Source organism: Periophthalmus magnuspinnatus, chromosome 8 (assembly GCF_009829125.3).
Source record: "Periophthalmus magnuspinnatus isolate fPerMag1 chromosome 8, fPerMag1.2.pri, whole genome shotgun sequence".
Classification (NCBI taxonomy): domain Eukaryota; kingdom Metazoa; phylum Chordata; class Actinopteri; order Gobiiformes; family Gobiidae; genus Periophthalmus; species Periophthalmus magnuspinnatus.
In genome coordinates this window covers 17,609,084-17,636,134 of record NC_047133.1, presented here as the reverse complement: position 1 = coordinate 17,636,134, position 27,051 = coordinate 17,609,084, and the positions used below count along the sequence as shown (strand labels likewise).

The 27,051-nt window shown below is 39.0% G+C and overlaps 2 protein-coding genes across 5 annotated transcripts; both read right to left on the bottom strand.

The window, feature by feature from the left end:
- Window positions 1-520: 520 nt before the first annotated feature.
- atxn7l3a (ataxin 7 like 3a) lies at window positions 521-11,591 on the bottom strand. 2 transcript variants are annotated; one of them, XM_033970950.2, is made up of 14 exons: window positions 11,317-11,591; window positions 10,173-10,212; window positions 9,990-10,089; window positions 9,709-9,841; window positions 8,653-8,824; window positions 8,468-8,565; window positions 8,362-8,384; window positions 8,172-8,217; window positions 8,058-8,095; window positions 7,903-7,971; window positions 7,315-7,358; window positions 6,064-6,135; window positions 4,612-4,748; window positions 521-3,440 (listed from the first exon to the last, which is right to left on the bottom strand). In XM_033970950.2, exons 3-14 carry the CDS (start codon window positions 10,038-10,040, stop codon window positions 3,190-3,192), a joined length of 1,134 nt encoding a protein of 377 aa, XP_033826841.1. In that variant the 5' UTR covers window positions 10,041-10,089; window positions 10,173-10,212; window positions 11,317-11,591; the 3' UTR covers window positions 521-3,189. The 2 variants fall into 2 exon arrangements, with proteins under 2 accessions (XP_033826841.1, XP_033826842.1); XM_033970951.2 differs by lacking the exon at window positions 6,064-6,135 and having other exon boundaries at window positions 522-3,440.
- A 2,479-nt stretch (window positions 11,592-14,070) lies between these two features.
- ubtf (upstream binding transcription factor) lies at window positions 14,071-25,717 on the bottom strand. Of its 3 annotated transcripts, none has more exons than XM_033970441.2 (20): window positions 25,204-25,717; window positions 21,943-21,998; window positions 21,410-21,582; window positions 21,243-21,326; window positions 21,002-21,157; window positions 20,859-20,923; window positions 20,657-20,783; window positions 20,104-20,214; window positions 19,896-20,029; window positions 19,633-19,816; window positions 19,446-19,553; window positions 18,808-18,963; window positions 18,581-18,727; window positions 18,379-18,489; window positions 17,701-17,792; window positions 17,418-17,607; window positions 16,507-16,554; window positions 16,050-16,103; window positions 15,866-15,973; window positions 14,071-14,860 (listed from the first exon to the last, which is right to left on the bottom strand). In XM_033970441.2, the coding sequence occupies exons 2-20, from the start codon at window positions 21,977-21,979 to the stop codon at window positions 14,723-14,725; spliced, it is 2,223 nt and encodes a 740-aa protein (XP_033826332.1). In that variant the 5' UTR covers window positions 21,980-21,998; window positions 25,204-25,717; the 3' UTR covers window positions 14,071-14,722. The 3 variants fall into 3 exon arrangements, with proteins under 3 accessions (XP_033826332.1, XP_033826331.1, XP_055079595.1); XM_033970440.2 differs by lacking the exon at window positions 25,204-25,717 and adding an exon at window positions 24,571-24,988; XM_055223620.1 differs by lacking the exon at window positions 25,204-25,717 and adding an exon at window positions 24,571-24,988 and having other exon boundaries at window positions 15,866-15,970.
- Between the last annotated feature and the right edge of the window lie 1,334 nt (window positions 25,718-27,051).

Below are 27,051 nucleotides of genomic sequence, written 5' to 3'. Positions count from 1 at the left end.
ACTGATTAAAATTTCTCAGTTTTTCATATGAATTTTGTGTATTTATTTTTGTTTGCTTGCTCTTGACATAAACATCATTGAGGTTGGCGATGTGATTCCAGCTCCCACAGATGAATGCTGTTGTTGTGTCCTTGGGTAAAAGACACTGAACGCCCATTGTCTGTGTACAATGGTGTGCGAATGGATGAGTGGTTCCTTGATGTGTGAAGTGTGTGAAGTGCTTTGAGTCACTAGAAGATAAAGATGTGACCATTTGTAGTGAAAAATGTAGTGAAATAAAGGTAAAAAGTATCCACTGTAAAATGTACTTAAGCAGAATTTTTAGGCATCTGTGTTTTATTAGCAATTGAAGCTGTTACCTACACTTATATTTTTTTTAATATTAGCTGACAAAGACCTGGTTTTAAATAAGCCAATTTCAAGAACAATTTCTCTCATGAAGGTTCCCAGTGATGGACTAAACCAACCCAAGATAATGTGATTTTAGTTTTAACGACCAAATGAAGAGGGAAACGGCTTTACTACAGAGAAAAGTTGTATTTATCATGATTCCATTTCCATCACATTTCTCATAAAAACATACATACAAACATACATGTGCCGTTTGCCTAGTGGCTCCTCAAATATCAAAATCTGCATTAAAACACAAACGCTATTTACATATCACTCATTAGGCAGTGATAAATTAAAACTTAAATATACACGGCTGTAAACAAAGAAGATAAAATGGCACAAACATCTTCACAAAGTCACACACGAGGATGCATAGTTCTGGTTACATCACAGACTGTGTAAAGAAGTGGACTAAGTGAGTGTGACGTCACCCACAGCGTTCAGCTCCAGTCAAATGAAGCTCATCGAGGCTAGAGCAGATATAGCGGACAATTTGGAGCCGAGTTCCATATTTGGAATTCCGACCACGAGTATCATAGCAACCAAAGAGCCAATCCGGAGTGAGGCTGTTGAAGGTAACACCCCTTCCCGCCCGCACCACTGATTTAGTAGGGAGCGGGTGCTTAGTAATGCTGTCAATCAAACCTGTTGCTAACGCTAGCGGGAGCAATGTTGGGAAAGAAGGTGTTTGATTTGTCTGTTTTTAATGTTCATATCTTGATTTACAGATCATGTAGTCGATGGAGTCGGAAGCGCATCCATGATCACTTCCTGTTTGAAACGCGGCGCCTAGTGCGTTAGCCATGTCCATTTATATATACAGTCTATGGGTTGCATCCTGGAACCACACTCACCACACAGAAACCAACGCTTATCTCACAAAACAGAGCATACTATACAAACACACAGGCAAATGTGCAATAGAATGCCAGAAATCCAGACTCAAAAACCACACGTGAGCATTCAAATCAACTAATGTCAAGTGTCCATTTTGAAGAGGCTAAATCGTGTCAAAATAAAAGTCAAGGTCAATTTATAGAAAGATGGACCTGCTTAATAATAATAATTCCTTTGGGGCTGTAATATGATGCATATCCAACTCCAAATTCAAATATTTTTTTTACATAAATAATAAAAACTTTGGCCAATTTCTAGCATTGAAAATTTTAAAATGACAGCGTTTTAGGTTTTTTTAATTTATTTTTTATTAAAGGTCCTATATTACACAAAATTTACTGTTGTGAGCTTTAATCCATGTTCTAATGCTGGTACCTCCTCAAAAACAGACCTGGAGTTGTGTTTTATTTCATTCACACATGTTTGAGTAACACTTTATTATTAGTCTGTCTACATCTCCAAAGCTCAAAATGCTCTGTTCCACCTTGTGATGTCATGAAGTGGTAGTTTTCAAGTTAGCAGCTACTTTTGACCTATTGTTCAATAGAGTTTGTGCAATTCCAGGGTTGAAATAATCCAATGATCATAGTAAAGCTGTATGGAATTTACAAACACAGTGGAGCACTTCCTGTATTACCACATGATGACATCACAAGGTGAAACAGAGTGTTTTCAGTTTGGGAGAAGAACTCTTAATATGCAGGGGTTGTGTGTTAAACATGTGTGAATGAAACAAAACATAACTCCAGATCTGTTTGTGATGAGGAAACAACATTAGAACAGATCAGAGAATAATGTAATATTGGCCTTTTAAGAAACGCTGTAACATTTCACACAGGTCAAATTAAAAGGAGGTGTTACGATTTGGAGCCTAAAATAAAACAGTCTTTAAATTATTACAAAGTTAAATAAAGCCTTGGCCAATTCACCCTTGTTTTATGATATATACATGTGAGGCTGATGACTTTCAAAATGAGACGAAAGTGGAAATTCTTCTTTTTAAAACCAAAATTATACTAAAACGCTATGGTCTACAAATATCATAAAGTTATTCACAGTGAAACACAAAACCGCATCATGGGCTGAAACGGGACTTTTTAAAATATGCAGAATTGTAGGCGTTTAAATTTACAAAAAGCTCAAACATCAAACTTGGGATTGATTTGATATAGGCACCGATACTGAAAAACTTGATGGATCAGATATCAGCTTCCAAATATCGATTAAGCTGATATCCTTGGTTGGTCATGTACATTGATGTAATAAGAGTTTTTACTATAGTTGCACTAGAAAGTCTCATAATATTTGAATTTTTATTTATATAAAGCTGTTCTGAAGTTACTTAAGAGATGAACAACAGCTACAGAACATGTCTGGATCTGTTCTGTCTTATTTTATTTTTGTTTAAAGGAAATAAATGCTGTTTTCAGTGCTTCAAGCTACAACTTCAAGCTATTATTATTAATATTTAGTATTAGCAGTAGCAGGAGCAGTAGGAGTTTTAGTCGTTGTTGTAGTATTAGCTATTATTAATGGTAATGGTAGTGGTAGTAGTAGTAGTAATAGTAGTAGTAGTCGTCGTCGTAGTAATAATAATAATTGTAAATATAAAAACAGCTATTATTTGGATCAACTCTTAGACAATATCTTAAATGCAGTAGTCAAAGTAGTCGTAGTAGTAGTTGTCGTAGTAGTCGTAGTCATAGTAGTAATAGTCATAGTATCTTAAATGTCTCTGTAGTTTATGTTTTACTGTGAATGTTTTTATAATATTTACAGATCATAACTTTACTTTTAATTTAAACTTTTCCCACGTTACGTTCTTCTTTCTTCTTTTGAATCGGCGCCGTTTAAGAGCCATCGATATGATCAGAATATAGTCATCAGAAGCTGCTGCGTTCAGTCGTCGTAGATACTGGACATGGAGGGTCCTGAGGGTTTGGGCCTCTTCTTTTTGGACGATAAGCCGGTGTTACTTTGAGAGCTGCTGCTGCTGTTACCTCCTCCGTTACCACCAGAGGGTCCTCCCGCGCTGCCTCCACCTCCACTCCCTCCACCCCCTCCGCCTCCTCCTCCTCCGCTGCTGCTGTTCATACTCAGAGACATCCTCTTCTTCTTCTTAGGTCTTCGAGAGTCTGAATGGTTAGTGCCTGCGGGAGGTTTTTGGGAGAATTCATGAGGCAGTTGTGAAATATCTGAGGTTTGGGTCAGTTTTATTCACTTCAAATTGTTTACTTTTATGTTTACTACAAGTACTGTGTTTGTTAGGGTCACATTCAAAGACACCCCGGAGATAAAACTGGAAAAATACATGCAGAAGGTTAGCTGACATATTTGATTACATTTGATTCCATGAGCTCAGTTGGTAGAGTGTTTGTCCACTGATCTGAAAGTTGGAGCTTTGAGTGACTTGAAGGTGGAAAAGTGCTGTATAAAAATGTGACTATTTACCAAATGTGTATTCTCAGGTTTGTATGTCGCCCCCTGCAGTTAAATACCGGTAGTTTGGGTGGTCAATCTGTTTTATACCTGAGCACCTCTCTAGTACTACACTATAGAAAGTCTTCAAGTATTCAATGAGGGTTAGGGTGGATTTCATGTAAGAAATATAAAAAATATATATATTAAATTTGAGGAACTCAACATGCTGTTCTGAGGTCTGCACCTCTCTATATTAACAACACAGTAGAAAGATTTCAATTACTAAGAGTTCATAACAAAAGCCTCAAAAAGAAAAGAGAATATGCAGGACGCTCATCACTTTTCATTAATTGTGTTTTGAGGTTTTTAAGTCACTCACAGTGTTAAATCAGATATATTCTGCAAATTTACTTTTCAGCACTTTCAGACTAACCAGGTTCTAGTTGTTTCTTCTCATTGAGCCTTTGAAGTTTTATTTAGAGTAATTCATGTTTGAGTAATCTTTAATTGCTTATTTTCAAGATGCCATTTTGTCAATCTATCCTCGTTTTCACCTCCACTGATACACGTCCACTGTGAAGTACTTATTTCCTTCTCCAGTTTTATTTTCTTAATTGGTGATACTCGTAGGAATCTGCAGCATCGCGTAGTCGTTTTGGTACAAATTTTAAAAATCTGCTACTCGCTAGTGTGATGTGCAGCTGTCCATAGGGGGCGCCGACAGCTACACGGCTCTTTGTTGTGATGACGTTTACAGCGACGTCAGCTTCAATTGGGCACCGCAGTTTTCTAACGTGGAAATCAGCAGACTCGTTTCTTTTATTAAGTCGTTTTAGATGAATATTGTGATTTAAATTGTGTAAATTATAATAAGCTGTACAGGTTAAAGCGTTGACTCACTGGCTTTAGACGAGGCAGAGTCGGTGGGAGAAACGTCAGGTGAATCTTCCCATTGTAAACGGCTCATCAGGCTCTGTCCATCGGGAATGTCAAAACTGTCACTCTCTGTCACAGCGTCGGCGTCAGGGAGTGGAGGCCTGAGAGAGTCAATGTGGAGGCAGAAATATTACATCATCAACAAAAAGTTTATCAAATCAAAATATAGAAATTATTCAAAATCATCCAATTATATTTAAAAAAAAACTCTTTGTAATAAATGAGTGTAAAAATAGATTAGAAAAAATATACAGTATAATCATTTTGCAAATAAAAAAGACATATATTTTGTAATATTTTTAACTTCATGTTCAGGCATTATTTTAAAGGTACACCATGTAACTTCTCTTTCGAATCGTCCTCCACCTACTAGTCTCCATGGAGATGTTATTATTGCTTTGCCTAGAATGTTCCACAAACATATGACATCAAACTTATCGGGTAACGCCACTAGGTGAAGTTACAGGTAAGTAAGAGTGCATGTTTTTCAAGATAGGTTTGTGTAGTAAAAAAACATGTATTCTGTAACATTCCAGGCAAAGCAATGACAAGCATGATCAAGCAGGTGGTGTTCCCGCCACCAGAAATGTTACAAGGTGCAGCTTTAAGCCTGGTCTGCTGTCGTCTGCTGCTAGTGACTAACCAAGGATTTATAAAACTCATCTACAACATGGGGGTAAATAGCACTCACTCAGACATCACTCTATGATGTACAGTTTAGGTAAAGGAGGGAGAGAGGGAGGAGAGAGGGGAAAGGGAGTAGAAGGGGAGGAAGGAGGGAGAGGGGGTGTAGGGAAAAAGAGAGGAGAGGTAAGACAGGGAGTGGGGGGGGGGAGAGGGAGGAGGAGAGGAGCAGGGAGTAGGGAGGAGGGAGGGAAAGAGGGAGAGAGGTTGAAGAGGCGAAGGAGGGAGAAAGGGTATGAGAGATTGAGGAGGGACAGAGAGGGAGGGAGAGGGGGAGTAGAGAGGGGGAGAAGTAGTAGAGAGAAAGAGAGGGACGAGGGAGAGAGAGAGGAAGGTGAGGGAGAAGTGAGAGAAGGAGGAGGGAGGGACAGAGGGAGAGTGGGGGGGAGAAGTGAGAAGAGGAATGGGGGGGGGGAGAGGAATGAGGAGGGGGGAGAAGGGAGAAGAGGAATGAGGAGGGGAGGAGGAGGGAGAAGGGGAATGAGCGGGGGGGAGAAGGAACAGGAGGAGTAGGAGGAGAGAAAGAAGAAAGAGGAAGGACAGAGGGAGGAGGGACAGTAGGGAGAGAGACAATGAGAGCAGGAGAAGGGAAGTAGAGAGGAATAGGGGGAGTAAGAGGAGAGAAAGAGGAAGGACAGAGGGAGGAGGGACAGTAGGGAGAGAGACAATGGAGAGCAGGAGAAGGGAAGTAGAGAGGAATAGGGGGAGGAGGAGGGGGGGGGGACCACTCACGCGGACGGCCCCAGGAGGAACACCCTGACGGCCCTCCTCTGCTCGTCCGTGTGCTGGGGGCATCGCTGAGACCTGGAGGGACACAGCGTGGCATTACACATCCCTAAAACGTCACCCTGCCCCTTCATTGGTGCACACTGTGGTACAGGGAGGGGTCAGACACGCTCCTGCGGACTCGACCAGTGACCACGCTGACCGGACCAGGGCTTCTCAAACTGAGGGGCGCCTTGTTCTCATAAATGTGTCGTAGTAACAGTGCTTCTAAAGAGTTTAAAATGTCAATGCCCTAAGTATTTTTTTTTTCATTTATTTTCAATTATGTATTTAAACAGGGAAAGCCCAATGACAGAACCAGAACCAGACTCTTTTTCATGGCATTAGCTGTAAAATAGTGTATCAAATCAGTGTATAATATCATAGAGAGTCCTTTGGGTTTCAAATTGCCAACTGGGCACATTCTGCTTTCTGACTGGATAACTGGCTTTAAAACCAAACCAAAAAATGTACAAATAAACTTTCAAATTGTGTTAAAAATATGTACGATCATATTTAAGAATCTAAATCCAATTACTTCTGAGGACACACATATAAACTATACTGCTGTGTTTCAGGTGACAGCAAAACATTCCAATAATATTTAATACAGACGGACATAATGAAAAAAAATGTTAAAATGCAGATTTCTGTTTTAGTATTGCGAGTTCTTGAGTCTAGTCATTGATAGAAATGATCAGGTTCAACATTTGTAAATTCACCTTTTATATAGGGCAGGGAAAACTGGTTCTTGCGCCCCCATCTGGCAGTATGACATCATCACATTCTAAAACAGTCCCACATATACGACCTTTAATTACTCTGTTACAGTTTAGCCCTGGCTTATCGGAGACAAAGCCTTATCTTACGTTCTATATTTAGACTCCGACAGTGAACAGCCCGACTCAGTTTGAGAATCACTAATCCAACAACAACAACAACTTGAAGTGTTTACGGCTCTTGATCACCGAGTTTGTCCTTGAAGACTTGTATTCAATTTTTTTAAGCAAAAAAGGCCAATTTTAATTTTCAGACTTCAAAATTAGGTTGCCACTTGTGTTCCCCTTGCGTTAGTCCCAACATACATGATCATTTTCATTTCAAACAAAACACCAAATGAAACTGATCATGCTCTCACAGACATGCAAACAGGACATCGCGAACTGGTTTAGTACTACACAGGCTACACAAACACGAGCTCTTAAGACAATCACTTACCTGTTACACATTTTCTTGGAGTGTTCGGAGATCACGCCACATTGCTGAGCATAAGAAATAGATGATCAAAAACATTAAAAAGGTCCTATATTATGCAAAATGGACTCTTGTAAGCTTTTAGTCATGTTATGATGTCGTTACCTCATCAAAAACACATCTGGAATTGTGTTTTGTTTCATTCACACATGTTTGACAAACACTTAGTAACATTAGTCCTGTTAGTCTGATCTCCAAAGCTCAAAAAGCTCTGTTTCACCTTGTGATGTCATGAAGTAGAATTTTTCAGGTAAACAATTACGCTTTACCTTTAGTTCAGTAGAGATTTTCAGTTTGAGAGAAGAACACAGTCTAATAAACATAAAGGGTTTGTGTGTTAAACATGTGTGAATGAAATAAAACACAACTCCAGGTCTGTTTGTGATGAGGAAACAACATTAGAACATAGATCAGAGAATAGAATAAAATGGGCCCTTTAAAAGAACAAAAATAGAAACAAGGCTTGAAATCACTCTAGTTATTCACTGGCCCTATTACAAACACAGATTTTTTATGTAGATTTATCACGGCGTAGTAATATCGTTTGCTTACCGTTGTTAGCACAGATCGAACTTCATCTGGGCCCAGTGTTTCGTAGTTAATACCAGAGCTGTAGTTGTACTAAAAACAAAAGAAATATCGGCGCTATTGTAAAAACATGAAAGCAACAGAAATGTATTTACATTTGTAGAACATGAAGTAGCCACCTTATAGGCGTCTGATGGGACACTGCCGCTAAGTTCACCTGGAGTGTAAAAATAAGTGCTGTGAATATAAGTGACTGAGCAAACACAATATGGTAGAATAGACAAAACAGTTACCATTTTTATGTTTGAGTGATTTTGACCTTCTTGGAGATGTCTGATTCTACAAAGAAGTTTAACAATAATTATTCAAAACTTTCGTTACTAAAAAAATAAAAAAAACATATGTTAAAATATAAAAAATATATAAAAACACAGAGCTCCTTCCTCCCCCTCTCCCTCCTTCTCTCTCTCTCCTTTTCCTTACCTTTTCTGGCTTTCGTTTCTTTGCTGTAGACAAACAAATCCAAGTGAGATCAAATGAACTTTACAAGGACAAACTGAAAACATTCAAATATTTAAATATGACTCACATTTTTTCTCTGCTCCGTAGGACCAGTCATTGTCATTCAGGTCGTCGTTGTCCTCTTGATCGCTTTCAGATTTACTCATGGTGTTATTTGTGGCTAGCCTTTAAAACAGTATCACAAATATCAAACACACTGCAAACCCAAGTGAATATGTGATCAGTATTTTGTTAGTATTTTGTGAGCGGTACCTGCGGTTGGCGATGCGGCTGCTGTTGCGTCCCATCCCCAGACACTTCTCCAGGTGAGGGGCAAAGCGAGACGCAGCGATCAGCCTTTTACAGTTGGGACATTCACACTCTTTGTTTTTCCACTGGTTATAGACTTGGCCAAATATGTCCACTCCAGGTTGGTCCACAATTTCTACAAAAAGATGATTGGTTACACAAGCACAACAGGTTTATACTCCTGCAATATCAAAATATTCTATAGAGTCTACATTATATTTGCTGATGCATTTAGTCCTGGTATAGTCCTGGTATAGTCCTGGTATAGTCCTGGTATAGTCCTGGTATAGTCCTGGTATAGTCCTGGTATAGTCCTGGTATAGTCCTGGTATAGTCCTGGTATAGTCCTGGTATAGTCCTGGTTTCGTTCTGGTTTCGTTCTGGTTTGTTTAGTCCCAGCCTCCTGCTGGTGCCCAGAGCCAGGACTAAACATGGGGAATCAGTGTTTTCAGTTTTCTGCAGCTAAAACCTGGAACAGTCTTCCTGAAGATGTGAGACAGGCCTCTACTTTGGCAATGTTTAAATCCTGGCTCTGTTCAGCTGTGCATATAACTGAAAGGGTTTCATTCTGCCTCTTTTATTCTTAATGTTATGATGATTACTTGTGTTATGATGATTACTTATGTTTTGCTTTGTTGTATTGTGATTTTGGTGTCTTTCTTATTCTGTAAAGCACTTTGAATTACTTTGTGTACAGACTGTGCTATACAAATAAACTTGTCGTGCCTAAAAGTATGTGGTTTTGGAGAAGTGTTTGGGCTTTGAAGAAAAAAATTTGACTTTTTTTGTCCTGAGTGGCACTGATTACAGGCCTGTCTAGTTTCTGTTTATGCAGTTATGACTGAATAAACATGTATTTGTTTTTTTTAATTAAATTTTATTTTAATTTAAATTTGTGATTTTTTTTTTTTTAATATCGTGAAGCACAGTAGCTGACACCAAGCACTTATGAATTATGATCTCATTCCTGATAGCTATATTTTGATATGGAATAGACTTTAATAAGGCCATCACACAAACCAAATTCCTTCATGCTTTCTGGGTCAGTTTCATCCAAAAAGAAGTAGCCTTGTTTGACTGCACGATGCACCTCAAAACACAGGCCCAAACAGGCATCATCCACCAGCTCTGAGTAGATGTCATGCACCAAAGCCTATGAAGAAAACAATTCAATATTTAACAGAAAAATACATAACACTACATTGTTAGGACTTTTCCCCAGTCAAAAATTGTTAATCGCTATGGCAACAGTCCTAATTTTTTATCATTCTGAGCCCCATTGGTTGCTGCTCTCCATTCACCTCCAGCCTGGTGTTGTCTGGGCCTGACAGGGGCATATCCTCCATTTTCATTTGAAAATCTGGATGGGAAGTTTTGATCGCAAGATAATGAGTAGTTCCTCTGCACAATCAAAACAGAAAATGGTTAATGAGTACAAGCAGTAGGAGTAGACACTTGAAAATGATAAACGGTGTCTAACGTACTTTATATGAAGTTATCAAGTGTTGTACAACTTTCTTCATTCTGGTGCAAGAAAAGAAATAGATGTCAGTTTACGAAAAAAAAAACAACAAAAAAAAAACCCACAGAAGAAACATGACAGTTACACACGATAATAACATGCCGGTCTGTAATGCAGCGTTAGACTATACTGAAAACCGACCTCTTCTCCCTGGCATATAATACTAGCTATTATAATATCTTGGTGTAATATCTTGGTGTTTTATTGTTCTTTTCCTACATATCATGTTATATGTTGTTTTTTTTTAAAAAATTATCATGTTATTAATAGTGTTTCAGTTTTGTGCAGCTAAAACACCCTGGAACAGTCTTTCTGAAGATGTGAAACAGGCCTCTACTTTGACAATGTTTAAATCTAGGTTGTTCTGTTTAGCTGTGTATATGAGTGAAAGGGGTTTATTCTGCACTCTTCTCTTTTAATATTCATTGCCTGATGCTTAATTGTGATCATTTATGTTTTGATTTGTTGTACAGTATTGTGATTTTAATGTCTTTGTTATTCTGTTAAGCACTTTGAATTACTTTGTGTATGAATGGTGTTGTACAAATAAACTTGCCTTGCTTTTTTGTGAAGCACTTTGGCCAGCTGAAGAAGTTTTAAATGTGCAACATAAATAAACTTAAATTGACACATGGCATAATTTATTGTTTCGACATGTTTTCTTCTTTCTCATTAGCATTGCGTGTTCCGGTTTAACTCTTTGCACATGTACTGAACAGATTCTTACAACATGCACCAAGAAACTTCACGATTAACTGATCAACTCCAGTATGCATCCAGCAGTTCAATGATTTTTAATGTTAAAGTTGCATTCAATGAACAAACTGCTCATTTGACAGGTGATGCATGTGTCAGAAGTTACTGGTGTTAGTGGATAAATATATTAATGGAAAAGCTAGCAAAAAACGAACGGAACAGCCATGGAATTAAACAAAAAAGGACTTACAGAAACAATCAAATTGTGCACGTTAGCCGTTTGTGATGCTAGCATGCTAACCACAGCACAAACCCATGACCTTTTGACATGTTCCTAGCATCCCAGAATAACTCTAGGGATGCTAATGTAATGTTTTAGGTTGATTTAAGGTGCAGTTTGTTTCTCTTACCCTGTCAAGCCCATAGGTCACAGCTCAAAGTGATCCAGAGCTGCAGCAGAGGCACAGCACCTCCACCGCGCAGCTAAAACAAGCCTCTACAAATGACTACGTCCTTCTTCCGCTACATCCATTCTGTCATTATTTAGCCACAGTTTTTAGTATTCCTGTTTAGAGTCCCTATTTCTGTTAAACAGTTGCAAACGCGTTATTATAACCGCGAAGGCCCAGACACTGAAGAACCAATCACAGAAATGAAAACATCCTGTTCCCACTTTTAGTACTACAAAATAAAAGCTCGCATTTCCGGTTACGGGTTCACTATTCCCCCTTCATCATTTACGGAATTATATATATATGTTAGCATGTTGTTACTCGATTAATTATGGAAATAAACCCCCAGGAAAAAACACTTGCGGGATTTAATTCTTCAAGAGCAGTTATGATGCAGACGTGCTTTTATTTTGAAGTTCCAATTAGTTGACGCATTTATTACTGTGAACATTTTTGGATTTCATGATAAGACCTTGAATGTCCTGTGCACGCTTTTGAAAAAAATAAAATAAAATAAAAAATAAATAAATAATAATAATAATAACATCCATATTGCCCCTTCATTTCTCTAAGGCAAGTGTAATACATTATACATTTAGACAGTTTATTCTAATAAAAAAATAAAAAATAAAAAAAATAATAATATATATATATATATATATATATATATATATATATATATATATATATTTGAAAACTGACCCGCCCAACACCTAGAGCTCAAAGCATTGAAGCGGTAAATAGAAGGTCCCCAAAAGGTTCTTAAAAATCCAAATATGACTGGATATGACTGGAATTATAATGAAAGGGTTGTAGGTTAAATGTTCATCAGTGGTGGAAGAAGTACTCAATTATGTTACTTAAGTAAAAGTACAGATACCGGAGCGATAAAATACTCAAATAAAAGTAAAAGTATCAAATTTAAAAATCTACGTAAGTAAAAGTATTAAAATGAACTTAAAGAGTAAAAAGTAAAATTAGTTTGCACAGATTTTGAGGCTTTTATAAAGCTTCAAATGTAGAGATTTTGATGAAGACAGAAACAATTCAGCAGAAACAATTAAATCAATGTTTTTTTTTCTAGCTATTTTTATTTGAACACTTTTTGTTTGCTTAAGTTATGAACGTGTTAAAAAAAAAAAACTCAGCCTTTTTAGCAAGTCTCAGAAAATAATGAAAAATGCTTTTACTTCTCAATCTTGTTCAAAAATGTAGTGGAGTAGAAAGTACAGATACTGCTCTCAAATGTAGTGCAGTAAAGAATATTTATTTATGTATTTTACAAATTTTAGGTATCTGTACTTAAGTGCACATTTGATCTTAAGTACTTTGCTACCTTTACGTCACACCACTGGTGCACCATTTTTGACCATTTATTAACAATCACTCTTCTATAATATCTTTATGAATCACATTTTTGCTCCCCCAAGACAGTAGCTTCTCAGTAGCAGGGGGATGTATTGGTTCTTTTATACCAACTGGTAAAACAGTTTGGGACCCACTGTGCCAAATGAAAAAGAAACAGTGTTTGTGGCTCTTCAAGATTTTTATTTGCCCAAATACTTCAACTACAAGGACATAAGAACTTCCCTCAGCTATAGAAAACATCAATTTTTTGTCAAATGTTCTGCAGTACAAATTTGTAAAGCTTTGCTCTGAGATATTTCTATAAACTGACAAAAGAAACAGAACAACAAAAACAGGCAAATTAACCGTAAGCCAAAATGAAACACTTAAAACAATGAGCACTCAATACAAAAACATTATGTACAGTAATTACATCTGGTAATTCAGTTCCCTCTGTTCTGGATAATAGTATAAACTACAGCCATTTCCTCCCCCATGAAATGTTTACAAGTCTACGCTGGTTTTATTTCGGTCAAATTATAAAGAAAACGTTTTAATATTAATGAATAACAGTTACCATGTTTGTGTGCTGGTAAATGTATGTAACGTGAGTATTTAGACTGCACTGAGCAAAAAAAAAAAAAAAAATTACATTCATGGTGTTGGAAGGACGCCCCATAGATTTACATGCACGCTGTGGTCACAACATATTGTGCAACAGCATAACAGCAAAGACACACACACACATCCCCTCACATATGTACAGCTCTGTGCTAATACGCACAAGAATTCACACAATTTACATTAAGTGCACGCCTTTTGATAAAAACCAACAAAAGACATTTGGATTACAGACGCTTCCATTAAAAGCTCAAACAAACCTAATTAGCTTCAACGAATCAAATGATTTCAGACCAAAACGCAAAGCAAAACTCGTCAAACTGCACATGAAGTGTAAAATGACAATATACAAGCCCAAAAATGTACAGTAAAAATATAGAATAAAACACTGAGTCTTGTAGACGCTGTATGTTCAGTATATCTGTATATTCAACAGTTTTAGGCCCAAGAATCAATTGGACGAGTGAAATCTAATGTGCAATGGACTGAACAGTGTCTATATGAAGTCTTCTGTCAACTCTCTCTTGTTTGTTTCCAGCCAAAAAATAAAACAAAATATTTTCTAGGTTTATGTTAGAATTACAAAAGACCGTATTTTCATAAAAAGGCACAACATTTAAAGTAAATTATTGGCACTATAAAATTTGCTTTTTTTCTCCTGTTGACCTCTGCAGCTGTTTGTTTTTTTTTTAACAGTAAAAATTTGAGAAAGGTTTGCAATGATCCAAAACAACAAGACATGAGCCTGAGTGACGAGAACTCTTTATACAGACACTGACTGAAAAACGAGAACATGAGGAAACACATTTTGAATATTTCCAGCAACAGAAAAACATTCATAATGGCTTGTTTTTTTTCCTGAAAAATACCACCGTTATATAAACCAAGATAAAATCTACATCATAAAATTAAAAGTATAACGGTGAAGATTTTGGAAAAAAAATAAAGGAAACATTCTGAAGAGTGCAATAGTTCCGTTCCCCGCGCACCCGCCCTCCCTAAAGTGATCTTTGGCTTCATAAAGCCTGTTCACAACTCCCAACTCATGTCTAACTCTTTATCAGAATAAGAAAATAAAAGAACAATTTACCCCAAACATTAAAACTCTAACTTTTACAATGAACCTTTAAACTGAGGTCAAAGGTGAACGGCATCACCAAACCAGTGGGACGCCTCTTGTACTGGAGTCAGTGGGCCGTGCTGTGGAAGGTAGGAAACTGGACCGAGCAGTCTCCTGGACGAAAACCACAGCCGTGATGAGTGAATGTGTATGAGACACAGGTGAGGGCGCCCTCTGATGGCAGGAGGGGTGCAGGGTTGGCACAGTGGCGGAGCTCCCTGGACTCTTGGCTCAGCTCAGCGCTGCTCAGTTCATGTGGGACTCTGTAGGTCCGTTTCAGTCTGAGTCCGAGTCTGAGGAACCTGAGCCGGACTCACTGCTGCTGTCCTCCGACTTGTTCTCTTTGTCCTCCGCCTCGTCGTCGTCATCTTCTTCGCTGTCGTCATCTTCGTCATCCTCGTCACCATCATCCCTCTATATAAGGACAAATGTATTTAGCGCTGCCAACTCACAATATTAACTTTCCATAACAAAAAGAGGCCTCTAAAATGCACTATTGTCTGGTAGTCGCAGTAAAAAGCAGACGCAACATAGACTATAGCCCTTTTGTAATAAGACAATAAGACAATGTTTTTTATAAACTGCATAGAAAAGTGTTTCCCAAATTGTGGTTTGTGTATCATTGATGTCTGGTGGTAGTTGGTCTTCTGGTGTTACTCAGGGTCCTCTGACAGTTTGAAGCATTGACTGTATATATAAATGAACATAGCTAATGTGCTAACCACTGCGTTCCAAATAGAAAGTGATCGTGGGCACGTTTCCCGCTCCATCAACTCTGGCTCGCTTAACATCAGAAAACTGTGTCCCCTCTCTCTGCGACTGCTGCAGTGACTCTCATAAATTTAGGTCTTAAAATGTTTTAGTTAATCTGCTCTACATGATCTTGGTGTTTTTATTTCATTATTGTCTGTAAATCAAGATGTGAACATTAACAACAGACAAATCAGCTGTCTTCTTTCCCAGAGGTCACTCCGGCTAGCGTTAGCAATACTGTCAATCAAACCTGTTGCAAAGCGCCTGCCCTCTGCCAAACTACCTTCAACTACCTCGCTCCAGATTGGCTCTTTGGTTACTATGATACTCGCGGTCGGATTTCCTTATATGCAACTCAGCTCCAAATTGTCCGCTATAACTGCTTTAGCCTCGGTGAGCTTCATTTGACTGGAGCCAAACGCTGTGGGTGACGTCATACTCTCTTAGTCCACTTTTATATACAGTCTATGGTTTGGAGTTAAATCAACATGGTGTTACTGGTTTCACATACTTAGAGCTTCTGGTATAGACTAAGCAGCATTTTAACTATTCAAAACAGTATAATTTATATTATGGCAACATGTTATGAAATTCTACATTTCTACATCCATAACTACCCCAATTCTTCTCAACTATAATCCACAAAGCCTTCCTCCCTTCACTCACATCGTCGTCATCATCGTCCTCTTCATCGTCGCTGGAGGAGTCGGCGTCAGAGGAGCCCTTCTGATCGTCGTCATCATCATCATCGTCGTCTTCTTCTTCTTCAGACTCCTGGTATAACGGCAGGTTAAGTTACACTACAGAAATATAAACAGACTAAACAACAAACATATGTGAGAGTACTCACAGATTTCTTTGTTTTGGCTTTGGGTCCACCGGGTTTGGCTGAAGGTTTGCGTTTCTGTAAGAAAGCCAGACGTTAATTAAAAAACAACCTGATAACTATGGAGCTCAACAGCAACGCTCCCTCAGGATTCCATTTTTCCCATAGATGCTTTGAGAAATTTTAATATTAAGAGTTCAAAGGCATTGCGGAGGCTAACCAGCAGCTACGTGCAAACCAGCTACACTAATATCCATAATGTGACAGTTTTAAGCCCAAAAAGGCAGTTTAAAATGCAATATTATGCTAAATGTTTTAATAACGTGGCAATTGATAAAGTTTCAGAAACAGATTTGAATTTTTTTTCAGAAGGTCTATGAGAAAAATTAATGGGAAATTTTGTTCCAGGATCGTGGGGTGGGCGCTCACTGTTGAGTTCCATTCATATATGCTCTTACTGATTCATAATGACTTCCATTACCTGTGAGTTGTATTCTCTGTATGTATTTCTTTCCTGTGATGACAAACTCTGTGGAAAAAACACCAAAATGAAATAAATTAGGTAGTACTAAAAGTAGACAGATGAATTTCATGTACCAAAAATAGACATTCAGAGTACTAATTTTGAGTTTGTGTATTTAGACCTGTTAGAATAAAACATTTTGAAGCACAATACATTGCTATAGAGAAATAACACCATAAACGATAATACTGAAGCTACTTGCTGCCACTGACACAAAGCAGGAGAATCCCAGTGACCTATTTCTAAATATAAACATATCAGTAAAAGGCACAAGATGCAGTTAATACAGAATGAATCAATTAGCCATAGAAGTCATTGATTCCCCATGTGTAAAAGAGAAAAAGATTATACTTTAACTGGAAGGAATGTGTGTGTATAATACGTGTTCTTTTTTTTCCCCATTTTATTTTAATTCGGAAAGAAGTAATTTATTCAACCTTCTACAGCTCAAATCTTTTAATCGTTTCACACACACAAAAAAGCTAAAATCTCCCCACTATTGCAAAGAAATATTGAGCCCCTATACATATAGTTCCAACTTTCATATATGGAACGATGAGTTGATATTGTAATTACTGTGACAGGCCTAACTGTACTCTGAAAATGAAAGAATAACTGAACCAGAATACAATTACTTTCCTAAGCTCAAAGGAATACATGGCGGCAGTATTTCCTCATGTAATTTTGTCTTTGAACTACACAGTATTGAGTGAGTAGTGAGATTTTCCCTTCTCAGATTAGACATAAATGAATGCATAACAAACAGAGCAACAATAATAAAGCCGTTTCTAAATATATCTCATGTTTTTGTTTTCTTCCCATCACTGTTCAAAGTTATTGCGATTGTAGTCATTGTAAGGCCGTCTTACCGCTAGCCACTGTTCCAGCAGGACCTTGTATTGTTTCTGCTTCTCTTCTGCTATCTTTTTGTAGCGGTCTTTGTCTTTCTGAGGTAACCTTTGCCAGCGGCTGCCAATCTCAGTCATTCGCTCCTTCATCGGGAGGTGATTCAACTCTCCATTGGATAGCATTTCCTGAGAAAACTTTTGATATCCGTTTCTAAACAAGAAGAAAAAAAACCAAAATATATTTTAGTACATTTGGCGATTGCTTTAACAAGAGTATTTTCACTACAGGGCGAGAGGGACGTACGATGGTGGCTTCTTAGGTTCACCCTCAAACTTCATTTTCTTCCCTGAGGCGATGGCCGCTGCAGTCGGTGAACGCATTTCACACAGGTCCCTCTATGAAGGATAAGAAAATTCATTTACAACTGGCTCTACACTCTATATTTCATGTGTCTTTATTTATACATAGAGAGCCCAGTGAGCGCCCTGTTCAAATACAAACACATAACTGCATAGGTCCATTTAAAACATTAAAACAGGAGCAGGTGTGATTATAATGTTTATCATTGGATTATTAAACTGCATTAGTGGCACCGATCTATCCAGTTTTAAATGTCTTTGAAATGTATTCCATTTTTTCCCCATTTCAGTTCTAGCGCAGTCAGTTTTTAGACATCTTGTATTAAAAGTTCTCGTATCAAATTTCAACAGACAGGTGAGATACTGAGTCAGTCTGTCGTCGTAGTGCCTTATAAATACATTTTATACAGTGTTTTTCTCTTCTGACAAATAGCGATGGCCAACCTACTTTTTCATAAAGTGAACAGTGATGGGTTTAATTTCTCGCCTGTTATGAAACGAAGGGCTGAGATATGGGACACAAGGTTTGCTTCTATATTAAAATGATAACTTTGATTTTAAACTGTTAAATAACAGTATAATGACATATACTATATTCTGTTGTTCTGTGAAATGCTCAGACCTCGTATCTTTTCTGGTCCTCTGCTGCCTTTTTGATCCACATGATTTTCTCCTTTTTCTCCATCGTGCTCCAAGTCGCTTCCATGGCTTTTTGTGCTTTTGGCCGGTCATTCTATTGGCAAAAATACGAGTTAAAAATGCATTTCAGTTCCTATTAAACTTGATGGCTGCAAATAATGAGATTGGCAAACTAAAGTTCATACCTTAAACCTGGCGAGATAGTCTCCAATGACGCTCTGCTGCCAGATGTCCTGAGCAGTTTTGGGTGGATCCGGGAGACGGCTGCGATCCACATTCTTCTCCTTTTCGGACTCTGCTTTCAGAACGGCTTCTAAGCGTTTATATTTCTCCTGAAACAAGGACTGAGTTGAATTTGACTGAAATACCAAACCTAATAGGTCGTTCTTGTTTCAATTTTTCACTTAACTACCTTCTTCTTGTCAGGCAGCTCATTCCACATTCGTGCCAAGAGTCTTGTAAGTTCGCTGTCTGAGAGATCTGGTCTTTCCTGCTGTAATTTTTGGCGTTTCTCCTCAGAAAAGATGAACATGGCTGAAATCGGCCTTTTGGGTTTCTCTGCGTTGCCCTGTGTTACAAAACATGAGAGGTTTAGTCAAACTTGACCTTATTCTGGAAGTTGCCGTGGGTGCTGCCATTGTCATTCGAGTTGTATTGTTTTGCATGGGGCTGCTGATGTTGACAGTAAATACATTCAGACTACAGAGCTGTTTTAAAGCCTCCAGAGAATCGGTGTTGACTCATTAGTCACATGAACATAGAACTAGAGATCGACCAATGTGGGTTTTTTCATGGCTAACCATTTGTTTAGAATACAGAGTAACTAATGAACTGATAAGCTCTGCCGACAACCCCACGAGAAATGTAAAATGCGGTAAATAAAATTCACTATAAACAACGCCTACCCATTTGTAAGCGTATATACTGATACAATGATCCCTTTGATTAAGTATATGTATATTAGGCTTACAACCTTTTTAAATGAACCTACTTTATATGAGTAGCAAAATTTTTCTCAAATTCTCCATTGAAAAGATGTTTTAAAAGTACCTTTGCCTTGCTTTTCTTTTTAGAAGCTGGGCTGCTGGCTCCAGTGCCTCTCCTTACTCCAACTTTCTCTTCACCCAAGACTCGTTGTTGTTCCACCTCTGGCAATGTCTATACAAAAACAAGCTCATTAATTAGAAGTAGGTAAAAAATAAACTAAATAATACATTTGTAAACAAAACAGGCTTACGCTTAGAAACCGGTGCATCTCAATTTCATATTCCTTCTTCCTCTGTTCACACCTCCTCTGGTAGGCGTCTTTCTCGCCCTGTTTCAGCATTTTCCACCTCTGGCTGCACATCACCATGCGTTCTGTGCTGGGGACGTCCTTCATACTGGACATAAGCTCGGCACAAAACATGGAGTAGCCATTTCTGAAAGCAAGAATACATGTGTTATTCAAACATACAGCAAAACAAATCAATATTAGCTTGTTTTGGGAATGTAACTTACGGTGGCGGTTTGTCAGGCCGACCGTCGGACTTGTCTTTCAAATGGCGTTCCGCTTTTGTCAGAGTCGACTTCACGATATCTTGTTGAGTCATGTTTAACTCTGGGTGCTGCTGGATGTACTCGCGCATTATCTCCTAAAAACAATGACAAAATATGACTTTACTGCGCCAATTTCAAACATTTTATTACCTGAAATCAAAGCCCGCACCTCATATAGTTTATGTTGTTCCAGAGACTTTGCGATCCACTTTAGCCTCTTTTTGTCTGACAGCTGCGTCCACTGTTTCCCCAGGTTGTCTTTAATGTCTTTTGTGGTTGCCTGAAAGAAATATTTAGCTTTTTATTCACTGCAGATGTAAAAAGGTTAACAGTATCAAGTTCCACCAAATCTGTTATTTTGTTAGCATTTCATTTATGTACCTATGCTGCTGTGTTGGTGTGTCTTACCCATAGACTGTGTAAAGAAGTGGACTAAGTGAGTGTGACGCCACCCTTAAGTCGATAGAACCAGAAATGCGCCCATGAGCACTTCCTATTTGAAACGTGGCGGCTTGCAGGATAGCTATGTCCATTTATATATACAGTCTAACATCAGAGCTTTGCAACATCTTTTTTTTTCCTAATGAATGTTCTGCAAACAGCTTATGTAATTTCTTTTAATGAGCTACAATGTTTTATACAAGTTATATAAATTTTTAAATCAATATTTTGTCATAATAATGCTATAGTGTAGCATAGTGACTGTCTGAAAACACTCTCACATCTGGGTGTGTCTTGAGGAAGGCCTTTTTCTCATGGTTGTACCACAGTTGTTGAGGCGTCTTGGGCTTTTCGGGGACATTTGAAGCCTTCTTTGTCATGTTCTCCATCAGATCTGGATGCTCTTCCCTGAACCACACAATAATTAAACATTTATAGATTTGCAAATGCAGATTGTAGACTTGTATTCCTTAGATCACACACCTGAACCGCATCATGCTCTGTACAAACATTTCTTTGTCCTTCACAAAGTCATCCACGTATTTTTTCTATAGAAATAGAAACATCAGTCTATTAATAATCTTACTAACTGGACTGATCATACTAAAATCACCTTTGTTTCATACCTTCTTTTTGTCTGGGAGTTCCCTGTATTTCTTTGAGAGAATTTTTGTCAAATCGAGGTTACTCATTTCAGGGTGCAACTTTGCATACTTGGCCCTCTTCTCCATGAAGAAGCGGAAGTATGGCGTCAAAGGCTTTTTAGGGAAATCTGGATGTTTCTGTTGATAAAAAATGTATTACTTTATTGTTTTAAATTAAATGTCTACATAAAGAAACTTATGGAGGCAAACTGATAGAACTTACCTTTAACTTCTTGCCCTTATAAGGATTCTTTATGTAATCTTGAGCATCAATAATTAGCTCGGTAAGGGTCCTGAATTTACGGATCTAATATAAGAGGGAAAAATATAATGCAAATTCAAAATATGATCATAGAATTTGAACTTGATTTTTTTTTTTAAGTTACTGACCTCTTTAGAAACCTCCAGCCATTTCTGTTTGCACATGTCTGCAGTGTAGGTGTTGAATGCGACCTTCTGCCAGTCAAGGTGGGACTCCGATGTTTTGTACTTTGTCAGGTCTTTTTGAGGAAGGGCCACTTTCATCGCTTCAAGAAGTTTTAGGAGGTCATCTTGTCCCCACACTGCAACACACAGACCATGGATGTTTCACAAATACAGAATCTTTCATACGATTTGCCCAGACTATGGAACAGCACCCTCTGTCTTTCAGATTCTCTCAAGTCTTTCACGCAGTTTAAGACTAGACTGAAAACTCACCTCTTCTCCCTGGCATTTAATACTAGCTAACAGGAAAAGAGCAATAAGACACTAATATATTCTATGTTATCTGTACATTTGTTTTTGTGTGACTTTTATATGAAGCAGCTGAAGTTGTTTTAAATGTGCAATAAAAATAAACTTGAATTGAAACTGTCCAATAGTAGGTTTACTTAATATCTCACTATCGTTTCCTTTTTGACCATGTGATCTCGAGGTCTCACCTTGGTCCTGGGTGGCGGCCTCCATATCTCCATTCATTTGTTGATGTACAGCTTATCTACAAAAACAAGAACATTATTATTACGTTAGATAAGAAATCTAATTCAAAACACAAATGGTTTATTCATGAGTTCACCTACAATTAAGAATTATGCACTGTTGTCGTGGTGATTAACAATTTAAAACAAAATATTTTATGTTTTGAATGGGGGAAAAACTCAAAATGTTGCATGTAAAATTGACACTGAGACCTATGAATATACAGGGTGTCCATAAAGTCTCTTTACAATTTAAAACATTTATTACAAAGGCAGTTGATAAGATATCTTTATCAGACTTGTACTCTATTGTACTCAGTGGTTTTCAAAGTGTTTGATCTCATTTAATCCACCTCTATATGAGCTCCTTTAGAAGCACATTAAGATGAGGCTGGATTTCTTGCCATGTTCGCTGTAGTAGAGCCCCTTCAATGGTTCAATTGCATCTGTATCTTTTGCTTTAGTTCAGTTATGTCCCATATCTTTGTTTCATACATGATATCTTTAACATAGCCCCATAGATGCCCCCTGGATGCCCCCTGGATGCCTCCCTGGTGAGGTGTTCCGGGCATGTCCCACTGGGAGGAGGCCCTGGGGAAGACCCAAAACACGCTGGAGGGACTATGTCTCTCAGCTGGCCTGGGAACACCTTGGGGTCCCACCGGAGGAGCTGAAGGATGTGTCTGGGGTGAAGGAAGTCTGGGAGTCCCTGCTTAGACTGCTGCCCCTGCGACTTGGCCCCATCAAGCACATCAAGACGTCACTGGATTTCTTACCATGTTCGCTGTAGCAGAGCCTCATCAATGGTTCAATCGCATCTGTATCTTTTGCTTTAGTTCAGTTATGTCTGGTATCTTTGTTCGATACACAATATCTTTAACACAGCCCCATAAAAAGAAATGCAGAGGTGTGATATCTGGTCCATCCCTTCCAATCCAATGATCTGGAAATATTTGGCTGAGAAACTCTCAGACATGCAAAGCCCAATGTGATTAAAAACTTTTATAACCACTAAGTACAATAGAACAAATCTAATTAAGATATCTTATCACTTGCCTTTTTAATTACATTTCGAAATTGTAATGTGACTTAATGGAAACCTTGTTTTTTTAAAATTAATTAATCATTTTTTGTCAAACTTGAATATAAAAGTGTTTTGTTTTTTTTTTTTATAAAAGTGTAATTTCTTGGGTGAATAGTGCGCACTGGTCCCAGATTCCCGAGCGCGCGTGGACATAATGGTTTATGTTCATTACACCGCCCCTTAAACGTTTACGCTCCATGGTGAGACATAGGCGATGCTTGTGACGGCTTCAAATCTCAAATAACACTGCAGAGCGCTTCAACTAAGCTTCGACTGGCTCCGACTACGAAGAGCGCGAGCAAAAATAGTGCCACGAGGAATCCGGCGCAACAGCACTATTCTTATTACACAATATAAGTATCGCGGACAGAGAGGAGCGACCAACCATTTTCTCGCTCGGTCTATGCGGTAATGGAGGATTTGGAGCCGGAGCGGAGGTGGGGAGGATCCACGGAAGGAGGAAGCGAATGGACGTGGACGGACAGGCAGCTGTAGGCGACCAGCTGACCAAGAAAGGACGGACGGGGGGATCTGCTTCGCTCTCTCCGACGGCGATGAGTTGGAGGATGGGAGCACTGCGGCCAAATGCGCCACTCACTGCTCGGCAAAGGGGCCTCATCACCGCCACGCGCTCCGTCTAGCTCCGCCAACCGTCAACCGCCGTCTAGCTCCGCCAACCGTTTTCTTTGTTCGTTTATCCCCGTTTAAACGATAAAATTTAGCTCTAATCAAGTATTTTGGCCACCTGCGTCGAGTTTGTGTAGTTTTACTCGAATATTTGGCGTTTTAGCGCGGTGTGTAATCAGGAAAAGGGAGTGCATTCTTCAACAAGGCGTAGCCGAGTCGTGCTTCCATGATGGCGGCTGGTCGTTGTTCGCGGTGTCCTTCATGGCCCCAGCTCACCATGGCGTCTCCCGCACGACCAAGCCACACAAACAACGCCGTTTTCACCATTTCAGCCAGTCATAACCACCAAAACTAAGCAATTGGACTCGTTATAACAGATATTTAACGAGATTTTCAAACGTTTACGAAACATATGGAATCGAAACTACTAGAACGGTCGCGTGCTGTGAAAATCAACGTGCAAAACATGCCCTCTTTTTGCTAAAAAATGTAAAATAACACTTAAATCACAGTTTAATCCGTGTAGCTATATTAACAATGTTACCCATGTGGTTTAAGTATGATAACACAAATAAAACGCGATAGTTACAGGCAAAACACGCCTGGAAACGTCTAAGAGCATTGCCCGAAATAGTGTCACGATGGACGGCTACAGCACCAGGAGGGAATGGGGCAGCCAAGAAAGGGAAAAACACGACCTAACAACGAGTAAAATCAGACAAATGTCTTAGAAAATACACCTGAAGGCTTTGTATGAATAGATTAGATTAAAACACACGGAAAACAGCGTCTAGAAACGCTTCTCCGCGGCTGACTGCTTCACTGGCGCACAAACAGCCCCAGTCCGCCATGCTTCAGCTCTGCTCTAGAAGGAGACCTACCGTGCCAAGGTCCAATGGCGCACTGCAAACTGACAAAACCGTGCCTCAACCTAAAGCCGGGGCGTATCAGACAGACACCCCTCGGTCCAAAAGCGCGTACAGGACAGCAGGAAGGCGGGTTCTCGGTCCTCCGTGGTCCTCCGCTGGTTCTTCAGGGCTAGAGAGAGCGAGGGGGTGAGAGAGGGCGAGCCTATGCGCGCTCAGATATTAAACCGAGATCCCTGATGGCTGAGCGGACAGAGGCGGCTGGTTGTTCCGCCGACAGCCGCATGGAGGTCTCGGCGCGGAAAGCACCACGAGTTTCCACACGTAAACAACCCACAAAAGCACGAACGCTCGAGTTTCGTTTATGGAAATGACCACAGAACAACCAGGATGTGTTATTTCATCAAAAACAACGCGTTTACCCAGCGGTGTCTCGTTCAATCTTGTGCCCGCGTAGAGGACATGAATTCCGGGTATGGCGACCCCGTGCGCTCCCGTTCACGGCGGATGTACAAAGCGAAGCGGGCAAAGATTTTCCACAAAAATAAACACGACTTACTGTAAATTTAGTCGGTTTTCAGCTGTGCGTCGCTGTGTTTATCGCTCGCTCTCTTTGTTTTGTGTTATGAAACCGAGTTTTTGTTGTACCTGTGTCTCTGGCTCTCGCTCCGGCGTCGTTGTGGAGGAAGAAGGGGAGGGTTGAACGATAGCCAGCACTGCGCCGTCCGTCCTCAGCTCCAGTCCCCGCAGAGATGCTCCTTCCCCCCCGCCTCCATCCCTCCACTCAACGCGCAGCAGCTCCTCTCTCTCCAGCCAACCATTTCGCTACGCCGAGCCATGATCCACATTTTTTCCGACGCGCCAGCAGCAGTGTCGCTTCCCCTTCCCCTTCCCTTCCCTTCCCCGTCCCGAGCGCGCAGCCGCTGGTACCCAACATTTTCTCCTGCATTTACTACAAAATCAGCTTTGTTAGACTTTTATTACACTATTTGCATAAGATATCTTAACACGTTTCGGTTTAATGCACTGACCAGCCGTGCGTAAAAACAGCGCAGTGCTTTAGATCAGCGCCTTCCCGAGATTGCTAACCCTTTTTAGCTCTTTTCGTTTGGTGGTTGGGTTTGACAGCTTCATTTTTGGCCCTCCTGCATGTTTCACTTGTGTGTTTGTGGGCGGATACCTCGGTGGTCCAATCCTGTCCGTGCGATCCACAGAAAACAAATGATTTTCAGGGACTGGGCCTTGTTGTACTGCGCCGCCTTCTCTTTCTCTGGGAAATTTGGCAATCGTTTACGCACGGGACAAAAATAGTTTACGTTTTTTATGTGTTTTATAACAGTAATACGTTTTTGTTTTCTCATGAATATTTATTTATGTGTGATCTTCACGTGTTTTTTTTTTTGTGTCGAATCTGTTAATAGTAAAGATATTTTTACGTTCAGACAGATCGTTGTAATTAATGATGTAAACTTAAGTTGGCTGTAATAATAACATTTTGTTTATTGTAATATTTGAGGTTAATAAAATTGAAATTATTTTTAATTTTGCTATATCTAATTATAACTATCTGCTTACAACTTTATTTTTATTCAACTTTTATTGTTTCTTATTTAAATGAGTACTTGCAAATATATCCTTTTTCATTGTTGGGAAAGTATTTAAGCAAGTTTTTGTCTAGTCTTTTTTTTTTTTTTGAGAATTAGCATAGCAACATATATCATTTTTGTTTTTTACAAACATAAGTTGTTGTTTTTTTTTTTACGAATTTGCCAGTACCGGTTGTCCTTGTGTATGCTATGTATCAGTTGTAAAAGTGCGTATTTTAATTACCAAAATTAAACATTCATCCTAACAGCAAACGTCAGAAATGATTGACAGACGGGGCTCAAGTTTACTGATGATCCTGAACGCAGCACGCCTCTGACTGGCAGAACGACGTCACTCCTTGTCCCTCCTCTGACGTCGCTGCACGTGCTTTAGACAACCCGGAAACAAAGTTTATTGTAACTTTTATTGTAATAAAGTGTAAATCTTAAGCATGTACAGTGTCATAAGCGCACAAAGCAATCAAAAATGTTCATTCTATAACCTTTCTCACGCAACGATACTATTACTAACCCACTAAAGCACCTAAATCCTACTGATACTAAAGAAACAACTATTAATGACATAGGAGAAGACACCAATCAAAGCACATAATGAGTCACTACAATTCAAAGATTCAACAAAACTCAATGCCATACTCTGATATAACTATATGTATAAATACTATGCTGTACCACATATATAAATGTAATTACATTCTAATTTTGGCAAAGTAAAGAGGTCAGTAGTGTGCAATGTTGAAATCCCCAAAGCACCAATCATTAAAAAGTACTACACCCTTTTTCCAAATTCTAATATTACTCTCAAACATGAAATATACCAACTTTTAAAATTAAATTTACCAATTTTTAAAACTAATTAAGTCACTTATTTTCCTTTGTAAATATATTT

Bases quoted from the DNA above. Each gene is read 5' to 3' on its own strand.
- atxn7l3a (XM_033970950.2), bottom strand. From the start codon at position 10,040: ATGAAAATGGAGGATATGCCCCTGTCAGGCCCAGACAACACCAGGCTG. The intron at 8,096-8,171 runs GTAACTGTTTTG...TTTACACTCCAG, and splicing joins ATCACTCAAACATAAAAATG to GTGAACTTAGCGGCAGTGTC. The intron at 7,359-7,902 runs GTAAGCAAACGA...TCTTATGCTCAG, and splicing joins TTCGATCTGTGCTAACAACG to CAATGTGGCGTGATCTCCGA.
- ubtf (XM_033970441.2), bottom strand. From the start codon at position 21,979: ATGAATGGAGATATGGAGGCCGCCACCCAGGACCAAG. The intron at 15,974-16,049 runs GTGAGTACTCTC...CCGTTATACCAG, and splicing joins AAGCCAAAACAAAGAAATCT to GAGTCTGAAGAAGAAGAAGA. The intron at 14,861-15,865 runs GTGAGTGAAGGG...GTCCTTATATAG, and splicing joins AGGACGATGATGACGACGAT to AGGGATGATGGTGACGAGGA.